General features: G+C 40.6%; 1 protein-coding gene and 2 long non-coding RNA genes across 3 annotated transcripts in view; 2 read left to right on the top strand and 1 right to left on the bottom strand.

Moving 5' to 3' along the window:
* Positions 1–21,050, bottom strand: part of LOC139073384 (uncharacterized) — a 36,641-nt gene extending 15,591 nt beyond the window's left edge. The window contains exon 1 of the long non-coding RNA XR_011522042.1: positions 20,604–21,050. This is a non-coding gene — a long non-coding RNA (uncharacterized lncRNA). The remainder of the gene's footprint in view (positions 1–20,603) is intronic.
* LOC139073385 (uncharacterized) lies at positions 796–18,851 on the top strand. Its single transcript, XR_011522043.1, has 3 exons — positions 796–927; positions 2,272–2,354; positions 18,217–18,851. It is a non-coding gene; the product is annotated as an uncharacterized lncRNA (long non-coding RNA).
* An 880-nt stretch (positions 21,051–21,930) lies between the features above and the next one.
* Positions 21,931–25,302, top strand: TSPYL1 (TSPY like 1). Its single transcript, XM_008518218.2, has one exon. The coding sequence runs from the start codon at positions 22,057–22,059 to the stop codon at positions 23,344–23,346; it is 1,290 nt and encodes a 429-aa protein (XP_008516440.1). The 5' UTR covers positions 21,931–22,056; the 3' UTR covers positions 23,347–25,302.
* The last annotated feature ends 172 nt before the right edge of the window (positions 25,303–25,474 follow it).

Raw genomic sequence — 25,474 nt, 5'->3', positions numbered from 1 at the left:
TATGTACCGTGTCTCCTGCTGGATTAGAAACTGTGGCTCTCTCTGTCAAATACTAAAAGCAACTTGTCACAAATTCAAGCAAACTAGTAATGAATCCACACTCAAACAGTAGGGTTAGTGAATGATGAAGTGGTCAGGTTCGGATTCTGCTTCATTCGTTCAGCAAGCCTGGACTCCAGAGGGTCAGGCACTGTGTTGAGGACAGAAAGATAAAGCACACAACTGCTGCCCTCAGGATTCACCCTGCAGTGGGAGAGAAAGATCCACCGCGACTCAGTATAAGACAGAGTCCTAACTGTTATATTTTACCTCTATGCAAAGTGTTATGAATACAGAGATGGGTGCATTAGTCTGCTCAGGCTGCCATAACAAAATACCCCAGACAGCATGACTTAAAAAACAGAAAAGTATTTGTCTCACAGCTCTGGTACATGGGAAGTCCAAGATTAAAGTGTCAGCAGATTGGGTTCCTGGTGCAAACTCTTTACAGGGCTTACAGATAGCCCAGATAGCCACCTTCTCATTGTATCCTCACATGACAAAGAGAGAGAGCAAGCTCTCTGGTGTCTCTTCTTATAAGGGCACTAATCCCTTATCTTACCCTAATGACCTCCCAAAGGCCCCATCTCCTAAAACAATCACACTGGGGGTTCGGGCTTCAACATATGAACTTCAGTGAACGCAAACCTTCAGTCCATAACAGGAGGGAAGTGCTAACTTTGCCAAGGGCTGTAGAGGAGGGTATCGCAGAGGAGCTGACTCGTGAGCTTGGTCTCAAAGCAGGCACAGGAAGTCACCAGCAGAGGAACAAGCAGGGCATGCCATTCAGAGAGAACAGCAGGAACAGAAACACAGGAGGAGGAAAGAATGCTGATCATTTCAGCATGGATAGAGTAAGGAGTACCTGGAGGAAAAGCAAAGAGTGAGGTAAAAAAACTGAGTTGGGACCAGATTATAGAAAGTTCCTCAGTATGACGCTGAGGAGCTTACACTCTGTATGGGCAGTGGGAAGCTGATGAAATCGTGTATTTGTGTATATGTGTGTGTGTTTATGTTCTAATAAAGTTTGTTGTTTGGATAAAAGTAATACAAGTTTAGTATTTAAAAACTGAATTTTTAGAAGTTTTTATGTTGAAATAATTTCAAACTTACAGGAAGGGTGCAAGAATTGTGCAAAGAACTATATATATGCTTTACCCAGATTTACCAGTTGTTACTATTTTGTCACATTTGCTTTATTACTCTCTCTCTCACTGTATAATATAAATATTATTTATAAGGACATATAGAAATAGACATAGATATGCACGTATACATGTACACACATACACGTATAAATACACGCACATATACTGATAGGTATATACACACATATTATGTTTTTTCTGAACTAGCTGAGAGTAGGTTCATACATAATTCCTTTACCTCTAAATAGTTCAGTGTGTTGGGGCCGGCCCAGTGGCCGAGTGGTTAAGTTTGCACACTCTGCTTCACGGCCCAGGGTTTCACCAGTTCGAATCCTGGGTGCGGACATGGTACCGCTCGTCAAGCCATGCTGAGGTGGCGTCCCACATGCCACAACTAGAAGGACCCACAACTAAAAATACACAACTATGTACCATACCAGGGGGACTTTGGAAGAAAAAGGAAAAATAAAATCTTTAAATAGGTCGGTGTGTATTTTGTAAGACTGAAAACATCCTTTCTTATAATCATATTACAGTTGTCAAATTCAGGAAATTTTAACGGTGATATAATACTTTTATCTATTTCAATTTTGTCAATTGTCCTAATAATGACCTTGATACTATGGCATTTTTTTATCTTGTATAGCACCAAATCCAGGATCATGAATTGCTGTATTTCATTTTCTTGTCTCTTTAGTGTCTTTTAATCTGGAAAGTTCCTCCGTCTTTATTTTTTTATGACATTGACATTTTTAAGAAAATAAAAATTTTTAAAGCAAATGGTACGTTAAAAAATAATTTATTATAGAAAAATGGCTAAAGTCAGCGAGGAAGAGATGGACGGATATGAGAGAACATAAAATAAGGGGCAGAGAAGAGACTTGGGAGGCTGAATAAACGGAGGTGATGGAGGCCTCGTTGCGTGTGAGAGGAAGGCAGCCGTGTGGGTGATTCAACAGCATTTAGTGCCAGTCATGTGTGAAAAGTAAAGAAAAGGAAAGTTTGATTCTAGCTTGGGCAATTCAACAGGTGGTGATAAGGATTATAAGATAAGTAGTAGATTTTGGTTTTTGTTTGATTCCAGGTTGAAGGAGGATAACCTGTTTTGTTTTCAAATGCTGAGTGGATCTGTATATTACGCCGTTGGAAATCAGACATGGAGTTCAGGTAAAATGTCTAGGATGGAGAAGGATTACCTAAAGAAGGATAAATCTAAATAGCGCATCTTCTGCTTATCTTTCTATCTCCTGACTGAGCCCTGAATACACCAGATACTTAATAAGGATTTTAGACTGACAGCAATCTCACAGCAGCCTAAGAAAAAGACAGGCAGTGGCCAAGTTTCCTTCTGGGCAGATGAGGCCAGGGAGAACTCTGGGAATTTCCCTGAGTCAGGATTTCCCTGAATCAGACGACCAGGGCATTTCCTCCCTTGCTGCTGAGAATCAAACAGGAATTAACAGGGCACCGGAAGCACACAAGGCTTTGTACCAGGCCCACAATCTCTCATCCAGAATTTTCAAATACAAAAACTCTGAAAGTACTTTTGTATTTCATTTGGCAGCAAAACTAGACCTGAATTGACCTGAGGCTCTTGATGGTGCTTCTTTATCCCACTCACTGTGAATATTCATACATTTCACTGCATGACTATTGGTGTGTTTGATAACAAGGGTTGCCTCAGAACTCACTGGGGATGATGCTTAACTCATGGTATGTGCACCCTATCTATCTCTTTTCTAACATCCAAAAATATCTGAATTTCAAACTCATGGAACTATAAAGATTTCAGGTAAGGAAAGGTGGAAGTGTATTTGAAAAGTGGGGGTAAATACCTTGCGACCTGGACTGTTGCCTTTAAATGAACATTTCACCCGTGACAATGTGAGTGGAGCTCACAGAAGGCTCCCCAGGCTTTGGCATGTTATTTCTAGAACTACTGAGAAGGCCTTCATTTCTCCACTTCTGGCTCACTGCTCCTTATTTCAGCATCTTTGGCTTTTGGCTTCATTCTGTCCCTCAGCAGCCATTACAGGCCTGGCTCACCATTCCACCCAAAGCCCTCACTCTTCTTCAGGAAATTTGATCTCTGGCCCTCCTGAACTGTACGTAGCTGCCTCTAAGGAAAGGGCTTATCAGCTCCCGTCCCCACCCCCCAGCCCTCCCTTGCCCTCATTGTGCTGTGCCCTATGGGACCTATTACATGCACATATCTCTTGCTGTCTTGCCCCGCATGCATCCTGGGTGGTGGAGGTGGGGTAGTGTGCAAAAAAGAATCAGACTAGCCATCCATTCAACCATCCATTTGGTCATTTGTTGGCTCACCCTTTATGCATTTATTCAACAAATATATATTGAATGTCTAAAATGTGCCAGATGTTGTGCTAGATATTTGTAATACAGCAGCTGTTAATTGCATATTTGATATCATTGTTGAGTTTACAATCTAGCAAGGGAAACAGGCATTAAATAAATAATTAACTACAATTGTAGTAAGTGCTACAAATGGGGAAGCAGAGTGTGGTGAAAGTGTATGAGGGGGAAGGAGTTTAACCTGGTATCTCCACACAGGCCCTACGCAGAAGAGCCTCTACACGGGCTCAAGGAAGGCTTCTCAGAGGAAGCGACTTTTGAGTTGAGAAAGATGAATAAGAGGTAGCGGTGAAAAGGGTGAGGGAGGTGGGAAAGATGGAAGTGGAGAGAATTCCAGGCAAAGCAAACTGCATAAAAATGACTCAAGTCGGGAAGGAGCTTGGCCTAAATGTGGACATGAAAGCCATTAACTATGGCTAGAAGGGAGAAAGAGAGAGAACTTAGGGTGAGGTAAAAGTAGTTTGGTCTTTATCCTAAGAGATAAACAGCCACTGAGGGGTTTAAAGTAAGGATGTGAGCTAATCTGATACTACTTATCAGATCACTCTGGCTGTGGTATAGAGAAGGGATTGAAGGATCAAGAGTAAATATATGAAGAAGGAATAAAATAGTTCTTCCCTCTTAAGACATATAGACATCTAAAAGAAGAGGTAACACACAACAAAAGAGCACGATCACGAGCAGGACTCGACTTCTCCTGAAACAGGGTTGCACAGCCTTACTCCACATGGGTAAGGCCAGGGCATCCAGGAAGTCCTGACCATCCAAGGAGGAAGAGGTACAAGACTCCCTCTCCAGGTGGGTCTTCAGGACCGCCTTTCACTTCCCAGGGGGAAGCCTACACCGGAAGTTGTCTGCTGTCTCTTTCTTCATGTTCACACGAACACCCATCCAAAACATTTCAGCCCGACTACCTCAGTAGACCAACCATAGAATGTGCTATCTCTTAGGACCTTACTCCAAACTTTGTGTTTGAATAGTATCTGAATACAAACCACAGTTGGGATAATTTTAAGTTTTTGTCCATAAATGCTTATCATGTAAACTCTTAAGAAAAGATGGCCATGAAGTTTGCATTAAGAATCATAATCACATGTTATCATATAGAAATGACTTCACTCAAATAGAGTGGAATTTACTCTGGCTTACTTCCATTAGTCCAAGTCTTTTATGCTGCCTGCCGGCATGAGGAACACTGCTGGAATTCATTCTTGAACAGAACTTTTCCTGAACTGAAACTCTATGCTAAAAAGCAGTGAAGAAAACTTGTTACCCTTCGTTTATTTTGGACTTAGATTCAAAGTGGGGGAGGAGTGGGTGAAGGACAATAGTTCTTTGACACTAGCACTAGTAAGTTAGTAGAAGGCCAAAAATCCCTTCATTAGACTTTATAGCCTGAGGCAGAATAGTCAGGAAAACAATTATGCAAAGTAGATCTTTAGCAGGACGGGAAAGATAAGATAAATATAAGTCATGAAGCATATTAAGAAATTGCCAAATATTAGACATGGTCCCTCTGAATTCTAAAAATTCTCAGCTCTTCACTACTTGAAATTTTATCAAACAGAATGATAACACTAAATATTCAGAAGTTAAAGGAACTTGTACTTTTGAAATTGGGGTTTTTTTTGTTTCATTTTTGCATCTGTATGAAAATAATATTCAAATATGGCAGGAAATGAGTCCTCTGCTATTAAGGAATATTTAGTATTCTGAAATTTTAGTATTCTGAAAATAGTAACAGCCACCAAAAATGTACTACTTGAAACTTACTTTTCAAACGTGACTCTTTTACTTATTGTTTCTCTAATTGTGATTTTGGATCCCAAAGGACTGGAGGAACCACCAAAAATACAAATTTAATAGTGTAGCATTGAATAGTCTCTTTCCAGAAAGTGTGAAGGTCTGTCTTTCTCTTGCTCTCTTAACACTATGCACATCCTTCTATGAAAATTTTATACTTTTTTTCTGGACTAAGACTTCTGAATAACTGCCAAGCAAAAAAAATGGTTTGAACCAAAGCAAATTATTAGCAGACTGGCAGTTTATTAAAATTCCACAACTATATTTCTATCTAATGTTCCACATTATCCTTGCCACAGCCAACCATCGCCAAAACCCTGGCAATCTCAGAAAACAGAAAAATGTGTTAAGTAACTTTTTTTCAGGCCATGTTAATTTTACTTTCTCAGCTTCAATTCTCAGTATACTGTGGAATTATCCATTTGAAGATTAATAACTGTGAAAGATGTGCACTAAAAGATTATCTTGGACCTCTGAGGTGAGAAAAAAAAGTTGTGAAGAGTTTTGTTCAAGTTTTGGAGACCCTATTTGGTACAAGTTGAGTGAGAAGAACCTCTCTCATCTTTATTTCTCTCTCTGTCTCAATCTCCGTCTCTCTGTTTCTATACCTATTCTCATGCCTATACCTAATCTATATCTATTTAGATCTAGGTATTTTTAAAATGTGTCCTCTCTGCCTATAATGTGTTCTGACTCGTTTAGGAAAAAGGAAGTAACCCACCCACATTTTAAAGTAACTTTAACACATGCTGGCTGCTGCATTAGCTATAGGACTTAAGAACACCAGAGAAAAGCCCCGAGTAAAAACAATAACATCCCCAGAAGATTAAATCAGTTTAGGATTTTGTTTCTTCTTCCTAAAAATCCTTAATGGTCCAACCAATTATATATCAAAAGTTCATCCAGAGCTTAGCTAATATATATTTGTAACTATACTCAGAATTCTGTGCTTGCCTCTGCCACCTCTTTCCACTACCCACAAATGTGGCATACATTTCTTTTGCCCTTTTTCTTCCTCATTCTGTTTGCCATTAAAGCCAGGAAATTAAAAAATGAGGAAGTTCTGAAGGGCAGACTCCAGAAAACTGACCTAACTTGGCTTATACTCTTGAAAATTTTGGCCCAGGATAAGGCAAATATATTTCAGTTATAATAGATGTAAGACTTATGAGCTCAAATTCTATGACACTCAAAGTCAAGGAATAATTTTTCAATTCAAGCAGGCTTTCAGGATGAGAGAGTTTACCTACACTTCTAGTTTACCATGCCTTTGGGACATTTTGCTCCCTCATAGCTTCTAAACCCCTAATTATAGATAACTTTTAATTGGCTCAAATTATTCTTAAAACCAGTAGAGGGAGAAACTGCTAATTGTTCCTCGATATTCAGTCCTCTTTCTTCCTCCAGGAATTTTAGGTGAGCACAAAACCACATTAGCTGGAGACTAACTTCTCTCTGCCTCCCTTGCAAACCAGGATTGGGCATTGCCATGTGAGCGGACGTGACTGTGGAATTTTTAGATCACATTAAAACTGCTTGCCTTCACTTCCTCTATTCCCATATTTATTACTTAAAATACTTAGTACTTAGTACCTACTCTATGCAAATTGATACCATCCTGGGAATAGAAAAGCTAGTTAAAATTGTCCTCATGTTCAACTTGTTTCCAAAGAGGGATAAGTAAAATAAATTCACAAATAATTCAAAACAAGAGAAATCAAATAATCCTAATAGATGTACAAACAATGCGTAAGGGTTCAAAGGAAAAATATAATTTATCTAGCCTGAGGTATAGAAAAAAATTTTTTTATTCAGGGGTTAATGATTGAGAAAGGTGTTCATAAATAGATAGAGCAGAAGAATCTGGCTTCTCTTCACCCTGGCCGGCTCTCAAAATGCAGAAAAGTCAAATGTTTCCTGTTGAGTATTAACACTGGAACTAAGTTAGCTAAGGGTATTATGTGAACACTGTATGTCAGAAAATGTGTTCTATGCTTTACATGTTTAGCTTTCTATAGCTGCTGTAACAAATGGCCACAAACTTAGTAATTTATAACACCACAAATTTAATACCTTACAGTTCTGGAGATCAGAAGCCCAAAATGGGTTTTACTAAGCTGAACTAAAGGTATCGGCAGGGCTGTATTCCTTTCTGGAGCCGTTAGGGGACAATCCATTTCCCTGCCCTTTCCAGCTTCCACATTCCTTGTCTAGGGGCCCTTTCCTCCTTTTTCAAAGCCTGCAGTGCTGGTGAAGTTCTTTTCACACTGCATCACTCTGACATCCTCTTCTGCCTCCTTCTTCTGCTTTAAATGACCATTGTGATTACATTGGGTCTACACAGATAAAATCCAGGAAAATCTCCCTATCTCAAGGTCAGCTGATTAGCAACCATTATTTCATTGGTAACCTTAATTTCTTTTTGCCATATAACATAATATATCCATCAGTTCCAAGGGTTAGGACATGGACATCTTGGGGGGGCCATTATTCTACCTACCACATATGTATAACCTCATTTATTCTTCACAACAGATTTATGAATTTGGTATTAGCGTTAACTCTACCCTACAGATAAGAAATGAAGGAACAGTAAGGTTAAGCAAATTGTCCACGATCACTAAGCCAATAAATGGCAAATCAGGAATTAGAACACAAATATTTCTTATCCAGGGCTTAAACTTTGAAAAAGTCACCAGTAATTCAGATTTACCTGGGACTGACCAGTTTTAACACTGAATTTCTCAGGCCAGGAAAACCCCTTAGTCCCAGGCAAACCAGGATGGTTAATCACCATGTCTGAATCCTCAATCCAATTCCCGTGACGACAGTTTAGCAAGAATTCATTAAGAGCCTGGTGATCACAGATCACGACTAAATTCCAGAGAGCTCCATTGTGGTGGTAGACGGTGCCTTATGAGGCAAAGAGGTGCTGGAGCAACTCCACCTCTTCCTCTAACTTAACCTTTCCCTGGTTTGACAAAAAATGGTCCAGATAATTTACCCTAAGAAAATTCATAAAGAGGACCTTGAAAGTAGAGGGGAGAATAAACTTGAGGTGAAAATGAAGTTTTGTTATCTTGAAGCATATGCAACAAATCAATAATCCTAAAAATATCACCTATTAAAGGTCCTCATTGTAGTCCCCATTAATTAACTATTCAGAATTTACTAAAAGTAGCATCTTAAACGGAGTTCCCCTGGGAGCTGACCCTTGGTCAGGGGCTGGAGTACAAGTAGTTTATTTAGGAGGTGATCCCAAGAGACACTAGTTGGAGAACTGGGGAAAGAGAAGGAAGGAAGGGAGCCACTACAGGGGTGATGATGAGCAGGTTATTGATGAGAGCAGCTGGGACCAGAGGTCACTGGGACCTTTGAGAGACTGTGTGGAACATGCATCAGAGTTGTTCTCCACCAGAAAGGTGAGGAGCTAGGATGTTTATCCTTCAAATCTCTAGTATTCTGGCCTGGCAGTTTGCCTATCTAAATTATATCCTGAGTCTTACCGCTTCTCGTAATTTCTACAGTGACAACCCTAGCCCAAGCCAATAGCGACTCTCCCCTGGACCGCTGAAGGATTCATTGGCTTCCATGCCTCCACTTTTCCTCCCCACGAAATCTCCACAAAACAGCCCAAATGACTTTTCCAAAGCATGAATCCGGTTACGTCACCCTCACGCTACCAAACACTCACAGGTTCTCATTACTAGAATAGAATCCAGTTTCCTTACAGCCTTCAAAGCCTTACGTGATCTGACTACCCCATCTCTCTGACCTCACCTCCTAAATGAAGCTTGTTTACTACTCAGCCTCATACTCTTCTTGTTGTCGACTAGACTTGCCTCAGAGTCTTGGCTCTTTTGTTTCTTCTGTTCATAATACTCTTCCCAGTGGATCCCCTTCTCACCATTCTGGTCTAACTCAAATATCACCTCCACACAAATGCCTCCTCTTACTATTTAGCCCCTGTCACTCTTTTAAGTGACTTTCTTAAAAGAATTTATTAGTCCCCTAAATTATCTTTTTATACATTTTCATATTTATTGTCATTTTATGGGCAGGGATTGGGCACGTCTTGTTCAAAGCTATATTCCCAGTATCTAGAATGGCTCCTAGTACACAGTAGGGATTTCAGAAATATCTCTGTACTGAAAAAAAAGTTTCCAAGACTGATGAGGTTGAATGAAAGGACTTATCTATTTTTTATATTGTAAACATAACTCTAATATACGTTGTTTATTATTTGTTTGCGATAATCATGAAGAGATGGTTTGCTAAGCAAAGGCAAATCTCATGAGATTATAGAAAAATTTTCATCAGAGTCCCAATTTATGAAGTTCTACTTTCAAAAAGACTTCTAATGATAATGTTCCAGCTATTTTTAGGATGGAAATAAAATGACAACTAGCAATTTTCTTTTTCCCCTTTAGTAAACCTATTTAAGCTTTGAATTAAAATTATTCTCTTCCAGGGTTTAGTCATGTATTGAAAAATAACTGAAACCAACAGTATCAAAAAACATAATGAATTTTCAGGAGGTACATTATCACTTTCTGAAAACCTAGACAGCTCTACTTTGTTTAAACATTTAAATTAAAGCTGTTATATTTTATTTTCTGTATAGTGGTTCCTGCCTTCCTAATCCACATCTTGGCGAATTTAGCTGTTAGATCACATCTCATCTTATATAAAGACCCTGAAATTTTAAAATGTTCGGGATAAAGTCAGCAAATTTTAAATAGGAAAAAATAAATGCATGCTGTCAGAGTTCAGTAGGACACTGATGGCAGAACACAGTACTCCACAAAGAACCTCAAAGCCCTTCAAATACGGCCCAGTCCATCCACATTCCAGCCTTCTTCCCTCCGCTTTCCTCCCCTACCCACTCTTGCCCCCCTATTTTGTCTATACTTGTCACACAAGCCAGCTTTCTCCCTCCTCTCTACCTTTGCCTAGGCTGTTCCCTGAGGCTGTCTCCCATCCTTTCCTCTCACATCTTTCTTCTTCCTTCATGTTCCAGCTCAAGTGTACCCTTTCTATGAAGCTCTCTGCAAACTACCCAGACACTCACTAGGTCTTTTTTCTGTGCTAAGTGTTCAGATTGTACTTGGCAAAATATGCCTAACATTCCCCTTTTCAAACTGCAGTGTAATGATTTATTTCCAACTCACCTTCCATCCCTCTAGACTATTTCTCAGGGCAAAACCAGTATCTTTATCCTGGAATCCTCAACACTTATCATGCTTACAACAGGACGTGCCCAATAGGTGGTTGGTGGATGTTCTCTTCATTTCAATATATCTCAGGGTTCTGAGAGGTTATGTTCTGCATTGGAATTGGTGATAAAGATCAGCGAGAGGAGATTGGGAGAGGGACTTATACTTACGTCTCCTCTTTTTTGTTATATTCTCCCTTTTGGCTTCAAAAAGGGGCCAAAGACTGGATGAAGAGACTCTGGCCTGAGGTTCTGACTTGCTGAACTACCTCTGATGCCATGGACCCCGGTATCGGCTCACAGGGCTTTTCTCTGACACCGTCTTCCTCCCTTCACAAATGCTTCTCCCATCTTCTCTCCATTCCAAGAGTCCTTGTGGCCTTGAGTTTTCAAGTCCCCTATTCACGACTTTCCCATCTTCCTTGACACTTCTATTAATACATCTAGACCCCAAAGTTCAGTCTAAGAAGGTTGGTTTAGATTATTTAAGTTACTTAAACTTACGTATGACTATAGGAGCCTTTTAATTTAAAAAGAATCGGTTATCTTCAATGAAATTCTAACAAATAAACTATTTTTAACTTCGAAGCCAGGTGTGCTTTTGCTAACTCCAGCACCCTGCTTTTAAACCTTTCATACAAAATAAGTTTTTATAAAAAATAGACATAATTATTGACTATTCACTAATTACTAACTTGTAGATTGTGATGGTTAATTTTGTGTCAACTTGACTGGTGTGCCCAGATTAAACATTATATCTGGGTGTGTCTGTAAGGGTGTTTCTGGGTGAGACTAGCGTTTGAATTCCTAGACTCAGTAAAGTAGACTACCCTCCCCAATGTAGGTGGGCACCATCCAATCTGTTGAGGGTCTAACTAGAACAAAATGTGGAGGAAGGAGGAATTTGCATCTTTTTCCCTTCATCATGGTGGAGCAGGGACATCTCATCTAATGTCCTATCCTTGGACTGGGATTTATATCAGCTCCCCTGGTTCTCAGGCCTTTGGACTCAGACTGACTTACATCGCTGACCTTCCTGGGTTTCCAGTTTGCAGATGGCAGATCATGGGACTTCTCAGCCTCCATAATCTCATGAGCCAATTCCTCATGATAAATCTCTATCTCTATCACTACCTCTATTTCTATATCTATATCTACCTCCGATTGGTTCTGTTTGTCTGTAGAACACTGACAATATACATACATAAATTTTAAAATATACTTTAAATAAAAGAAATACTACCAAATCACCAAGGTCACTTCTGGCTCATTTTAAAGCAACCAATACTCCATAATACACAGGTTCACCTCAATAAATTAAGTTTCTGACTGAGTTTCAGCTGTTTTAAATTACTTTTTAACCTAATATTGGCCTCACCTTCCAGGTTTAAGCAAAAAAAAAAAAATCCTTAATTAACCTTGAACTCAATATCACATTTTGAGCAAGTGTTTTGGCTTCAGCCAAAAAGTTATCCAGTCCAAAAAGTTATCAAAGCAAATGTGTTAGTTCATGTTGTTTTCTTCTTTTGAATGAATACTAAATTCTGTATTTGATCATATAAGGTTAAATTTCATCATTGTATAAGAGAGTTTTTTTTAATGTTTGTTGGAAAAATATTCTAAATTCAAACAAAGTATAAAAGTTATTTTAATGTCACCACCTCTCTTTAAAACGGTAGGAAGCAAGGAGTTAAAGCCCTCTTCCCTTTTCTGATCCCCATTTCCATGGAAACCACCTGCCAAACATTTTCCATGTTTATACAGATATACAGGAATCAATTTATATTAGTTATTAAAATAAAATTGTGATATACTTATTGATCTGCAATGTTCTTTTATCTTTTAATGTAACATGGATACTTTTCCAAGTCACTACTTTGGATCCATTTTATTCTTTTTTGAAAGGTTATGTAATATTAAATTGTTTGAACATGACATAATTTATCTAACCTTTCATCTACTGACATTTAGTTTTTTTTGCCTGGTGCAATGTACCGAATATTTGTGTCCCCCTAAAATTCATATGCTGAAATCCTAACCCCCAATGTGATGGTTTTAGAGGGTGGGGCCCTTGGGAGATGATTAGGTCATGAGAGTGGAGCCTTCATGAATGGGATTAGTGCCCTTATTAAATGGACTCCAGAGAATTCTCTTGCCCTCCTTCTGCCATATGAGGATATGAGAAGTCAGCAGTCTCCAAATGGGAAGAGGGCTTTCACCGAACTCAACCACCCTAGGAACCTGATCTCAGACTTCCAGCCTCTAGAACTGTGAGAAATAAATTTCTGTTGTTTATAAGCCACCCAGTCTATGGTATATTGTTACGTTAGACAAAACTTTTTAAGACATCCGAACTATCTTTACTTGAATTTACATATACAATTAGGACTTCTCTATACCCCACTTCTTACAAACTCTCTTCCTTCAGACCAATGTCTCCCTGAATCTATCACCTAGTCTTTCTCCTTTTCTGAACTGCCAGTTTTGAAAGCACTGACCTCACATGCCGTCTATACTTTCTTGGTTTCTCATTCATTCCTCGACCTTGTAACCCTTCTGTCCCTCCACTCTTCTGAAACTGCTTTCACTAAAGAGGCCCATGCCCACACAGCCCAACTCAGGAACTTCTCTTCCCAGTCTTCACCTCACTCAACATGGCTGCGTTCCCTGAACCCTAGCTTCCTCAAGCCCGTTCCTCCCTTGCCTTCTGGGACAACATTCTCTTGTGCTTCTTCTCCTACCTCTAAAGAATATTTTTCAATTTCCTCTGCTTGTCTCACCTCACCTGTCTCTTTTATGTTGGCGTTTCATAGAGTTCTATTCTTTGCTCTCCTTTTTTCTCCTTTTACATGTCTTTCTGGCATTCTCATCCACTGAGAGTTTCCACTATCACCTATACGCTAATGACTTTCAAATCTATCTGTAGACCGCACTCTTCTGATCTACAAACGCTCGAATCCATCTTCCAGTATCTCCAGTGGGCTGCTCCAGATTCACAACAGAACTCTCCTTGTCTACAACTGAACTTGTGACTTCTCCCCTCCTGGCATAACCAGATCCTCTTCCTATACTCCATAACTCACTCACATTTCCACCCATCCCTGTTGTCCAAACTAAAACAAATCACTCTTTTTTAACTCCTCACTCACCTTCATATCTAGTTTTTCAGTCAATTCTTTTATTATTTCTCTGAAATGTTCAGTTCTGTCACTACCACATTTCTAAAGATATCTTCATCAATCCCTGTCTGAATTATTACACTTCACAACTGATCTCCCAGCCTTTAATCGTACAAACTTCAAGCCATTTTCCATATGACAATTAATGTTATTTTCTGACACAATCCATGTCACTCCCGTTTAAAAACTTTCAATATCCTCTAATACTCATAGGATTTTAAAATGTGTATACAATTATGTAAATAATATATATTACACTTACACACACACACACACACACACACATATGTAAAAGGCCCTTAGCCATCAGACTCCATTCTACCTAACCATCACCTCCCAGTAATTGCCCTATCTTTCAGACATTCCTCAAGCTGTCTGGGCTCCTACTTGTGTCTGGGTCTTTGCTCAAGTTGTTTCATCAGCCTGAAATTCTCTCTCTCTCCCTGTTCCTGTTATAATCCTATTTTTCTGTTAGAAATCATCTCAAAATTATCTCTTTGTGAATTCTCACCCAGCTCTCTTTTCAATTATAGGAATACAAACTTCCTGTTCCGTGAATTCACAGCCCTTTGCTCACATCTCTCTTGCTGCATTTATCATCTGGTATTATAATTATTTGTTTCTCTATCTTCTCCACAATGTCATAAATGAACAGAATTTACGTCTTTCAGATTTTTTTGGGGGGGAGGTAGGTTAGCCCTGAGCTAACATCTGCTGCCAATCCTCCTCTTTTTTTGCTGAGGAAGAATGGCCCTGAGCTAACATCTGTGCCCATCTTCCTCTGCTCTTTATATGTGGGACACCTGCCCCAGCATGGCTTGACAAGCCATGCATAGGTCTGCAGCTGGGATCCGAACTGGCGAACCCAGGGCCCCTGAAGCAGAACGTGTGAACTTAACCACTGCGCCACTGGGATGGCCCCTCGTGCTTTTCAGATCTTTGAATTCCAGCTCTGTGTCCTGCATGTAGTAAACAATAACAAATATGTTTTGATTTTATAGACTTTGGAAAGAACAAATAGAGTGGCCAGGTCTCCAGTGTGTGCCTCCACTTACTGTGCTACAGATGACATTGCAGAGCAGAATGGTGGCTAGAAAATCAAGCAAATTTAGACTGGGGGCTCTGTTTACTTTTTTGTATTAGTAACTCAGTTCTAGGACCAGCGTTTATCGTTTTCACAGGAGTTGAACTGGGAAAACTTTCTCCTTTGGGAGAGAAGTTAAGATGAACCCTCTCAGTTTTTGGAATCAGGGAAATGTTTCCAACTGAGAGGCTACATATGCATAGATGATATGCTAAGTGGGAAGAATGCAGTTTGTCTCTCTCTTCTCAGGATGAGTTAGAAAAAGTTATTTCCAAATTGGACTTTATGTATTTCCTGATAACAAACCTTTATTTTCAAAACTTCCTTCTGAGCATAAAACAGTAAAAACTAATGAAATATTTACTGGCTAGAGCTCTTTTATCCTTGAGTTCATTCATCAGCAAATGAAATCTCTGAACCCCAAGTCCGAGAATCTGGAAATGCTGTTAAGTTAGAAATACCAGCAGTAGCAGGATGAATTGTTTCTTAAATCTGTCCCACATTTAATAAATGCTTCCACTGAGGGCAACTGTCTTCTAAAAGCCATATGTTCTGTTTAGATTAATGTATAACAGTTCCCATGGCTGTTTAAGTTAGCCTTCAGTGTGGAATCATTCAATGTAGACAACACTGCATGAAGATCCTCTGGGTGCTAGGCACTGAAGATGCAAACACTGGAAAAAGAACTTATCAGGAAACAGGCAACAGTCCTTGAATTTCCTGGTTTTTGTCAAAGATTTCAAGAAATCAGAAAAGCAATACGGCATAGTAGAAAGAGCTTTGAAGTCAGGCAAAGTCCACACTCCACTGCTCACCAAGAAACTTTAGCTAAGTCACTCGACCTCTCTGAGATCTCCTAATCTTTACAACAAGGTGACCTATGTCATAGAGGGGATGAGATAATTTCCATCAAATGAACGAATGGTGGTCTCTTTCCAAATCAACTTTTCACATTTTTAAAACATATGTGCATAGAATGGCTTGCTCACAAACCGAAGGAAGTTGTAATATAGTCTTAGAGCCAAAGAATTCACAAGGCAGAGTTCTCAGCTAACGAATAAAGAGTTATGACAGCCAAAGTATCAAGTTAGATACTATAATATGAACTTTTCATATTAAATTAATTTTTATGTGGAAAGTAGTAAATGACTTTGATGAAACTTGCTTTAAAAGAAGTAGGCCTTTTTTATCATGAATGTCTGGTTGTTCTAAAAAGATTCTTTGACCTTGGGACTGTACTAAAAAAAAAATTTCTGATATTTTGGTAAGATTATATATGAGCTCCGGAGTTCTAATGAACAGCAACAACACAAATTCATAGGAACAATGTTTAAAGGATTTATCTAGAAAATGCAAAGAAATATTTTCCCTTCTATGAAATTTCTTAACCTTAGGATTTTGAGATGTTTTCAAATATAAAGGCAAGTTTATTAAATGACTTGACTGTCAGTTTATGCTATTGTACCAAACAAATCACTGATTCACAGTGACTTTTAAAAATATATGTAATTATTTTCATTGTTTCACATACATTAGTTTTTTTTTCACTTTATTTATCTTACTAAAAATACAGTAGGGGGTAGTCCCACCAAGCATACATTTTATTGGTTATTTAAATGACTCATATAATGACACAAATTTTTTAACTAATACTTCCTGAATTTGATTCATTTAGCTTCATTCCTCTCTCTTAAGGGCGTACTTTTGTAAATTATCTTAAATCTATGTTTTATAGTGAAGCAACATATTTGGATTATCTTATTGATATTATGTGAGCCAGTAGATAAGTACTTCTAGTAAGACTACTTACTCCCAACATAAACACACACAATTTTTGCTCAGAAAAAAAAGCTAACTGAAAGCATGAATTTTAATGCATAATTTTTTCCTTAAGATCTTTATAAGGTATAGGTCTGCTATCTTCATGGTATGGCATTTTAGTTATAGCAAGTCCCCCTTTCTGTTCACCACCTGAAGATACTACATGTCAGGAATACCATTGTCCAATACAACTCTTCTGCCATGATGAAATACTGCACATTGTCCAGTACAGTAGTCATAGCCAGATGTTGCTACTGAGCACTTGAAATGTGGTGATTATGACTGAAGAATTGAATTATAAATTTCAATTAAATAGTCACATGTGCTACTGGCTACCATATGGGATACTGCAGGTCTAGAATGCATGTTGAAATAACTGGAGCAGTGGACAAGTATGATTACTATGTCCTCATGCCCCACCTCTTCCTCAAGCTATTCAACTCTTACTCACAGTAGGATACAAGTCAAGTCTCATTTCCTCCATGAAGATTTCCCTGACCACTCTAACCCACGTGGATGTCTTTCTTCTGTGAACTCCTAGACACTTAACTGTTGTAATGGAATTTAGTGCCTGATTATACCTTGTACAAAAGTTTAATTTTAACGTATGTAAGTTTTAGCATAAAACAATACAAATAATACTAAAAATATAATAATACTAAATATAAAAATACTAAAAATACTAAAGCGTTAAACACTTTACACATATTTTATTTCATTTTCATAATAGGCCTTTAAAGTATGTATTATATTACCTATGTAGGCTCAAAGAGATGATGCAACTTGCTCAGATCAAACAGGCAGTAAGTGGCAGAACTCAAACTTGAAACCAGGTCTATGACTCCAGTCTACACAGGTAGGACTTTGTTAGAGGATGTAGGGTCATATAAGGTACTTTGGTCTGGTGGGATTATTGAAAGCCATCATAACAAACCTAAGCCTGTCTGAGAAAATTACTTACAGCTTAGTGGGAATAAAAGATGGGAATTCAATTTAAATTACAAGAGTATTTCATTTATAGTCAAAGACCATTCCAAAGTTCTTCCATCGTAGACTAGACATATTACTTTCTCGAAGACCAGTTGCTCCCTCTAGTGAGAAGCAATGGGAATACTATACCCATTAAGTATTTAAAGGAGAGCTTCCCAGCAGGAGCTGTGCCTCCCTTAGGGATCTCTTGGGAATTTGTGGAGGTGTGTTTTGGTTATAACAAAGAATGCAGGTAGTTACTGGCTTTCATTAGGTGGGATCAGGAATGCTAGATATCAAGCAGGAAGTCCTTATCAACAAAAAATTGCCCCACTTCCGAGAGGGAAAACTCACATTTATTCATCTGTGCCCGGAATTTAACATTATTTTACATATAAAAACAAGATATGTTCCCACTGTTTTACTATGCAATTAATTTTCCAGGAAGAAAACTACGGCATTTCATCTAATTTAAGACATTATCAGCTGTCAAACATAAACATTATTTATTTATTTTTGTGTTTTTGTTTTTGAGGAAGATTAGCCCTGAGCTAACATCTACTGCCAATCTTCCTCGTTTTGCAGAAGAAGACTGGCCCTGAGCTAACATCCGTGCCCATCTTCCTCTACTTTATATGTGGGACGCCTACCACAGCATGGCTTGCCAAGCAGTGCCACGTCTGCACCCAGGATCCGAACCTGTGAACTCTGGGGCACCGAAGCAGAACGTGTGAACTTGACCACTGCACCACTGGGCCAGCCCCCATAAACATTATTTAAATGTCACCAAGAAAGACAGAAAAAAGGAAAGAAAAACATTGCCATTTAAACTATGACACAATGCCTTCTTACATAGAATTTTTATTTTATCTTTATTTAAAGAGCTCTTTTAGACTTATTTAGACATAAATCAAATAACACATTTGGACATATATAAAAGGAAAAACAAAAGCAAAATAAGTTGTTAAGGTAGTTCTAAAACTTCTTCATGTTCAGAACATTTTCTGCAACAGTTTTTGACTCAGAGTTGTCAATATCCATGTTTTTTGAAACAATATTATCCTCCCTGCTATCAAGTATTTTGATGATGCTGTATTTCTTAAAACAGTGCTCAACTCTTATGTCTAGGATTTTCTTCAAAGACACTGACATCATTATGTAACTTTTGATGCTAGCAGTTTTTTGAGCCTTCCAAAGATATTGATGTAAAGTTTTCAGACAACAACCAGTGGTTATATCCCTTATTCAGATAGTCTTTAAATAGTTTGTCCAGAAATGAAATCAGTAACAATAACCAAGTTCACACATGCTCAGGCAATGACAATAACAATGATGTCGTGACTGACGCCTGGCTGACAGTGCTTAAAGGACACATCCTGATTTCAGAAAAGCGAAAATGTACTTCCTACAATGGAAGAAACATAGAGCCGTGGCAATCAAGGGGAACTTTTCCTTTTTCTTTTCTAGAACTTAACCAAAATTTGGTCATCAGCAAGAGTAATGCTGCTCAAGGTATTTGAGCAGTAAAAGTAAAACCTATCAGTCTCCATCCAACGGTGATTGTACAAACAGGCGTAACTTTCCAACTACTCTGTCGTTTGTTATAGTGTCGGCAAATTAATGCCTTTACATATTGAAACAGACACTATTATAAATTACTTTTCTCTTTTATGCCAGAGTCAAGTTTTTCCTCATTTTTCTGTATATATTTAACCAAATATTCCACATCCTAGCTTTTCTAGGAAGGAAGTGTTCCTCCAAAGCTTCTCAACACTATCTGGGAAATTACACTCACCATCTATCATTGGAGTCTTTCCTAACTTTCTCAGTTAGAGCACTAATTAATTACACTTGCGGACATCACAGTGGTGACTTTGGCACATATTCTAGGAATGGTCAAAAGCTGGCACTGTCTTCTGCATAAAAATACAAGGCATATTAGAGTAATAAAAGTTTCCACTTCAGGTCAAATTAAATTATTCCAGTTCCAAGATAGAGGATGATTTCATGGCAATTAGGAAGAAGTAGACCTTGTGGAAAATTCCATTATTTATTCTTTTATCTATATAGAAGTAATTTCAGCCATGCATCACAGGACCTATATCCATTTCTTGCAGAGAGAAATGAAGTAAGGCCTGGAATCATTACCTTGGCTTGTTCAGAAAGGACAGAATTGGAAATATAGCGTTGGTAGTCTGAGGCTTTGCTATGTAAACTCACCTAGATATGTAGGTCTTTCAGAGTTTGTCACACACTGTGACAAATGTAAATTACTTGTAAAACATAATTGTTTTTCCTGTGGTTTTCTATGCTTTTAGAGGCTTTGATGCAGATGTAGAAATTCATTCTGACTAGGACTTCATTTCTGCAGACAGTCGTGCGGTCCTCTGGTTTGCTGGTGGCAGATAGGGAGGAGAGCAGGGTGACAATCCATGTGCCCCTTACTTCTGCAAGCACCACCTTGCTGGCAGGAGAACTATTCTGTTCATTTGTTCCTTTGACATTCCAACAATCTATGCAACACTGTGCAAGGCAGTGTGCAAGGCACTAGGTAAAGGGTGGTAAACAAGACCACGACCTCGTCCTCCTAGACTTCAGTCTTCTCAGATCTATTGTGTGGTAGGTTTTGGCTTTCATTTTGTCTTTCAGTGTATTGCCTAAGTATATTTCCGGTCTTGATAACCAAAAAGAGATTCAAGGTATGATAATTCACAGCTGGGGCAGGACTTCAGAGAAAGCATTTGGCAAGATTGACGGGGCTGCTGCTAGGATAAACCTGAGGCACACAGATGTAACCAAACCACAACCCAAGGAGTACTCTTTTCTACTACTTCTGCAACAAATTACCACTACTTTAATAGCTTAAAACTACACAAAGGACCTTACAGTTCTGGAGGTTAGACATCATAAAATCAAGGCGTTGGCAGGGCTGCATTCCTTTGGAGGCTCTGTGGGAGAACCCGTTTCCTTACCTTTCCAGCTTCTAGAGGCTGCCTTTAGTCCTTGGATCTTGGGTCCTTCCTCCATCTTCAAAGCCAGCAGCATACCATCTTCACATCTCTCTTTTTCTCTCTCTTTCTCACCTCTACTTTGGTCATCACATCTTCTCAGACTGATACTCCTGCCTCCTTCTTATAAAAACCATTGTAATTACACAGGGTCCACCCCGATAATCCAGGATAATCTTCCCATCTCCAGATCCTTAACCTAAGCATATGCGCAGTCTCCTTTTTGCCATGTAAATAACATTCACAGGTTCTGAAGCTTAGAATGCAAACATCTTTGGGGCCACTATTCAGCCCACCACACAAAACAAAGCAAAGAGAAGAAAATTTTTGCCTCCTTTACACCTTGAGTCACCTAATTGCACGTTGGCATTCTGCAAGTTTGTTTTCTACAAGACCATCTTGGCTATCTATTGTAAACTGGCTCTTCTTCATAGAAATGTGTGTGGGGAGGTGCCCCCTACTGGTATTTCTCTGAAGCCTTGGAACTCTCTAACAAGAGTTTTCCTCGCAAGTCAACAAACTAAACCAACCAGACACTAGCATCCCTTTTAAATGAACTCTGTGAGCTGAATGTGATGAACAGATTCGAGCCAACCTTTCCTACCTCCTTGCAGAGCTAAATTCGTTAAAAGATTAATAGTTTATGTGGCTGGATATAGCTTTTCTTTTTCCTGCAGTGAGAGGCTATGGAGCAAGATTTAGCAAATCAACCCTGGCTTAATTCCTGCAGACATCATGTAGCAGAAGCTTCTCTTTGACGCAGATTAAAATTTTAGGTCTATCAAGGAATACACGCATCACTGTTGTGGTAAAGAGCCGTTGAGTAGCGCTTTCTCCAAGTCACGTTAGTGGCAAGAATTGGTATTTTCATGTCACTTCTACTTGAGACAAAGGAAACAATTTGCTATTCATCTTAATTAAAAATAAAGAGAAGATTTTGCTCCTGGCCATTATGGAGTAACAGGGAACAGATTTACCTTCCTGCCTAAAAAAATGCTGAAACCCAGAAAAACATCTTTTCAGACAAAGACAGCAGGCAGCGTAGTAGTGATGCCTACAATTAATTACCCCAGTTTACATGCTGGAGGCAGTTTCCAGATGCATCGCAGGGAAGGTCCTCACTGCCTTCAGTCTCCGAGTCCCAACTACATTTATTTACTGAGTCAAACGATGGCTCCACCAGATTAAATTCATAGAAGGAAAATCAAGACAACACCCTCGGACCGCGGGCGACCACGCAGCCAATCCCGGGAACAGCAAATTCTCGCGTTACGGTGAGATCTACAACCCTGACGTCACCGTCACGGAGACGCTCGCGAGACTAGAGGGTAGGTGGGGCGAGCCGCCGGTTGGCGCCGAGGGCGGCTTCTGTGAGGAAAGCCGACGTTAACCTCCTGCTGGCCTGGCTGCTCCCGACATGAGCGGCCTGGATGGGGCCGAGAGGCAGCCTCTCCCCGAGCCCCGCAGGCTCTCTGCTCCTGACGACGCCCCGGGAGACCCGGAGCCAGCCCTGTGCCCGAAGCTCCGAGGGGAAACCGAGGCGTCCCAGGTGATGGCGGAGACGGGTGAGGGAAGCGTGAAGGCCGCCGCGCTCTCACCGCCCCAGCTTCCAGAGGAGCTGGGAGCGCCCCCCGACCGCGCCGGCTGCGGCCAGACTCGCCGGCTCCGAGGAGGTGGGGACGGCAGTTGCGTGGCGACCGAAGCGGGGCGGGAAGAGGCCCCGCCTCCCACAGAGGGCCTGGCGGCGGCGGCGGCGGCGTCCGTAGCAACGGACTGCAGCCTGGAAAACGGCTGTGGGCGTGGAGAGCCGCGCGGCCCGGGCGGGGAGAAGGCCCTGGAAGCCTGTGGCGCAGAGAGCGCGGGGTCTGAGGTGATGGCGGAGGCGAGGGCCGAGGAAGTGAAGCCCGAGAAGCTCCCGGTCTTCTCCGTAGCAGTGGCGGAGGAGGAGGGAGTGGGGCAGGCGATGGAGGTGGGGGAGAATCCCGGGATTGAAGAGCCAGAAACGGTGGAAGGACGTGGAGCGGCCGGGCAGGTGCGGGAGGAGGCGGGGCCGCGCGCCCTGGACGTGGAGCTCCGCATGAACCCCCTGGAGGCCATCCAGCTGGAGCTGGACACTGTGAACGCTCAGGCTGACCGGGCCTTCCAGCAGCTGGAGCAGAAGTTCGGGCGCATGCGCCGACACTACCTGGAGCGGAGGAACTACATCATTCAGAATATCCCGGGCTTCTGGGTCACTGCCTTTCGGAACCACCCCCAGCTGTCGCCCATGATTAGGGGCCAGGATGCAGAGATGTTAAGATACATAACCAATTTGGAGGTGAAGGAGCTCAGACACCCTAGAACTGGCTGCAAGTTCAAGTTCTTCTTTCGAAGAAACCCCTACTTCAGGAACAAGCTGATTGTCAAGGAGTATGAGGTCAGAGCCTCTGGCCGGGTGGTGTCTCTCTCCACTCCAATCATATGGCGTCGGGGCCACGAACCCCAGTCCTTCATTCGCAGGAACCAAGACGTCGTCTGCAGTTTCTTCACGTGGTTTTCAGACCACAGCCTTCCGGAGTCTGACAGGATTGCGGAGATTATCAAAGAGGACTTGTGGCCAAATCCACTGCAGTACTACCTGATGCGTGAAGGAGCCCGTCGACCCAGACGTCGCCCAATAAGGGAGCCCGTGGAGATCCCCAGGCCCTTTGGGTTCCAGTCTGGTTAAACTTCGCCCTTGGGAATACTCCTGCACAAGGTCCCCTGCCGCCTCTTGCTGGACGTGTGCTTGGGCAGCAGAAATGGGTATGCCTTCTACTTTTTTTTTTTCCTGACATTTCTGCAAATTTTTTCCTCTGGACATTTGGTTCTTTCAGCCTCCAGATCGAGACCTTCATGGCCACGCTCCTCCACGTCCACATGGCCCTCATGCTGTTCTGTATGACTGTCACATGCTGCATGGCCATGATTCACGCCACTCCTGAGGCAACCAAATGATGCTGTTGATTGCACGCCTTTGTCTGCACTGGTTGGACCCTGTTTGTTCTCAGGGCTTTTGGTTTGGCTCTTACCACCTGTAGTTCTCGCTTTGTCTAGGAGCCCATTCTACCCACTTTGCTCAGGCATATAGCCTGTGGACAATTGCGGGGCATTAATGACAGCAAGGGAGAGCCGCAGTGGGCCATTTGGTCTTTGTGTCTTTGTGATTTATGTAACTCTAGTGCTCCTCTTGCACCTCTGGTCTGCTCTTCTTGTTGCCTGCTACCAACTATGCCTGACACCCCTCTACCCGCCTTTGTCTGCAACCTACTGGATGAACATCTTCCAGACCATTGTCAGCCCCAGTGTCTGGTTTCTGGTAAACAAGAATCTCCAGAACTGGCAGTGGACCCAGGTTCCTGCCAGCACTCAAAAGACTTCGATTCCTTACCTGCTCTTCCCTCCAAAAGCATCATCCAGGAACCCTACTGACTGTTAGGCGAGTGGTTGAGGTGACAAGTTGGACCTTGTCTTCATGGCAAGAGTTAGGATGGTGTCTATTCCAAGTACCAGGCTTCTCAGTCTCAACTAGTGAATTTACACAAAACCTAGGTAGCTCTTTGCGTCTCCTTTCTTCATCCTGAACATGAGTAAGTGCCAAGGTGGCAGTACACTTCCTGTCTCTCTCTCTCTCGCCTGTCTCTTAAAAAAAAAAAAGTGATAGCTCAGAAGCATCTGCAAAAGCAGACCTTTTAGTTTAATTTGGCTCTCCTCATTATTTCCAGGGACAGGAAAGTAGACTGCCAGAGCTCTTAATTCCCTCTGTTCTCTTCCCCACCCTCTCCTCCACCTTAGTAATACCTAGAGGGTTTAAAGGGAGGCAGTCTAGATGGAATGAAAAGTGTTGCCTAGTTGATAGTGGATGGAGGAACTGAAGAGATTGTTATGGTTGCTCTAGGCAGGGGAATCTGAACTAAAGACCGCAGGCAAAAATGAGCCAGGTAAAAATTGGGCCTAAAATTAAGACTGGCTGACTGGGAGCCTTCAAGGAAGAGGTTCTTTCTGTGTCAGTGGTGATAGCACAAGAAATACTTTACCTCAGGATTTCTATGGGAGAATCGAAAGAGATTGGAGTATTAAATAGGTTGCCTAGAGAAGAGTTCTTTAAAGAAACACAATGCAACTTTGGTTGCTTTCTCTCTTGTTTTTATTTAATTTATGCAGAAGATCAGTACTGTGTCCTTTATTTCACTAGTATTTATAAAATCCTTTTATTTTCTCTGTTTCTGCTTACTGGGAAAATTCAGCTGTACAGGCTTTCTTTTGCTTTCAATTGGGAACATTTGGAAAAATAGCAAGTTTATTTTCTTGTATGATATAAAGACTTGAATATTCATAATGGTTTTCAACTTGTTCTCCTTTCTGTTAAAACTATATCTTAGAAATATAATTTGAATAACTTGGTCTTGTTAGATTCTGAAGACTGTGGAAATTGTTGTCTTCATAGAAAAATAACCTACAAAAAATGTGTGGCTTTGTCTTAACTTGATAATTTGCCCCGGTAACACTTTAGTAATTGATGTGTCTCTTTTCCTAAATAGCATTAATACTTCGGAGATTGCTCTGTCAAATTGAAAGTGTACCATTGGCATATTTGTCTTTCTTTATATGCATGATAGTACAATAAAAGCATGTTACTCTGCTAGATTTCTTATTTTTCACTCTGCCCATAAACAAGCTTGACAAAATGGTTCAAGATAACAGATTATGGAATTATTAAAGTTCTTAAATGGATGCAACAGGCTTTATTCCAAAAGTAAGAAAATAGGCACACCACTGTACCTTCCAAGGTCAGGAGAGTGGTGGTTGTTTTGCTT

The sequence above is a fragment of the Equus przewalskii genome, chromosome 9 (assembly GCF_037783145.1).
Source record: "Equus przewalskii isolate Varuska chromosome 9, EquPr2, whole genome shotgun sequence".
NCBI lineage: Eukaryota > Metazoa > Chordata > Mammalia > Perissodactyla > Equidae > Equus > Equus przewalskii.
This window is presented reverse-complemented; position numbering and strand designations above follow the sequence as displayed.